Below are 1,034 nucleotides of genomic sequence, written 5' to 3' on the forward strand. Positions count from 1 at the left end.
AGATAATTATGTTTGAAAATCTTAATAGTAAACTTCTTTCTTTTTGAAATTACTGACATGGTATATTTTTTTAATTTTTTCCCAAATATTGAAAATTGAATGTATAATACTAACAAATACTAACAACTGTATAAATATGATATTTACTAATGTTAACGAGGCCGGGATAAGGTACCGGTACTTGATGTTTTAAACTAACAAATGTACAGATTTCATTAAAATATGATAAATTTAAAAAAAAAAAAAAGATTATAGTTGAAGAAGTCCTTTTAAGATTTGGTGTTCCTCATTGGATACATTCAGATCAAGGCAGGCAATTTGAAATTTTGTTGTTTCAAGAGATGCGTCGTATTCTGAACATTCAGAAGATACGTACAACCCCATATCATCCGAAATCTGATGGTATAGTGGAAAGGTTTAATAAAACTCTTGCAACAATGTTAAGTTCATCTGTGAAACAGAATCAAAGGAACTTGTATGAATACATTCCTTTTGTCATGATGGCATATAGGGCATCTGAACAAGAGACGAGTGGACAAACGCCAAATAGTCTCATGTTAGGTAGAGAACTATCAACCCCTTTAGACATCATGTATGAAATGCCACCATCCGTTAAAGATATTCCTGCACATAAGCTTACAGAGAAGTTAGAAAACTCCCACAGTTTTGTCAGAGGTAAAATCAAAGTGCAAATGCGAAGACAGAAACAATATCACGACCTTAAATTATCATATACCAAAATTTCAGAAAAAATGACGAGGTGTACGTTTATTTCCCAGTAAAAAAAACCGGATATGTCATCAAAACTGACTAGTTTCTGGAAAGGTCCTTTCAAAATTCTCGACAAATATGGTGACCTTACATATAAAGTTGATTATGGACATAGAGAAAAACCACAAATTATACATGTCGACAGACTTAAGGAAAAGAACAAACAGACATTAAGAACAGAATCGAATAAGAGCACTTTTATTCCCTTGGACACTGAAAATACTAGTGCTGAAGATGCTGAAGTAGAGACTCCTCGTTCGCAA

At 32.7% G+C, this 1,034-nt stretch overlaps 1 protein-coding gene across 1 annotated transcript; it reads left to right on the forward strand.

Moving 5' to 3' along the window:
* The first annotated feature begins 341 nt into the window (after positions 1-341).
* LOC139518204 (uncharacterized) lies at positions 342-782 on the forward strand. The gene has a single exon (XM_071309890.1). It carries the CDS (start codon positions 342-344, stop codon positions 780-782), a length of 441 nt encoding a protein of 146 aa, XP_071165991.1.
* Positions 783-1,034: the final 252 nt, after the last annotated feature.

This window comes from Mytilus edulis, chromosome 3 (assembly GCF_963676685.1).
Source record: "Mytilus edulis chromosome 3, xbMytEdul2.2, whole genome shotgun sequence".
NCBI classification, from domain to species: domain Eukaryota; kingdom Metazoa; phylum Mollusca; class Bivalvia; order Mytilida; family Mytilidae; genus Mytilus; species Mytilus edulis.

Coding starts and splice junctions, on each gene's coding strand:
- LOC139518204 (XM_071309890.1), top strand. CDS start 342: ATGCGTCGTATTCTGAACATTCAGAAGATACGTACAACCCCATATCAT.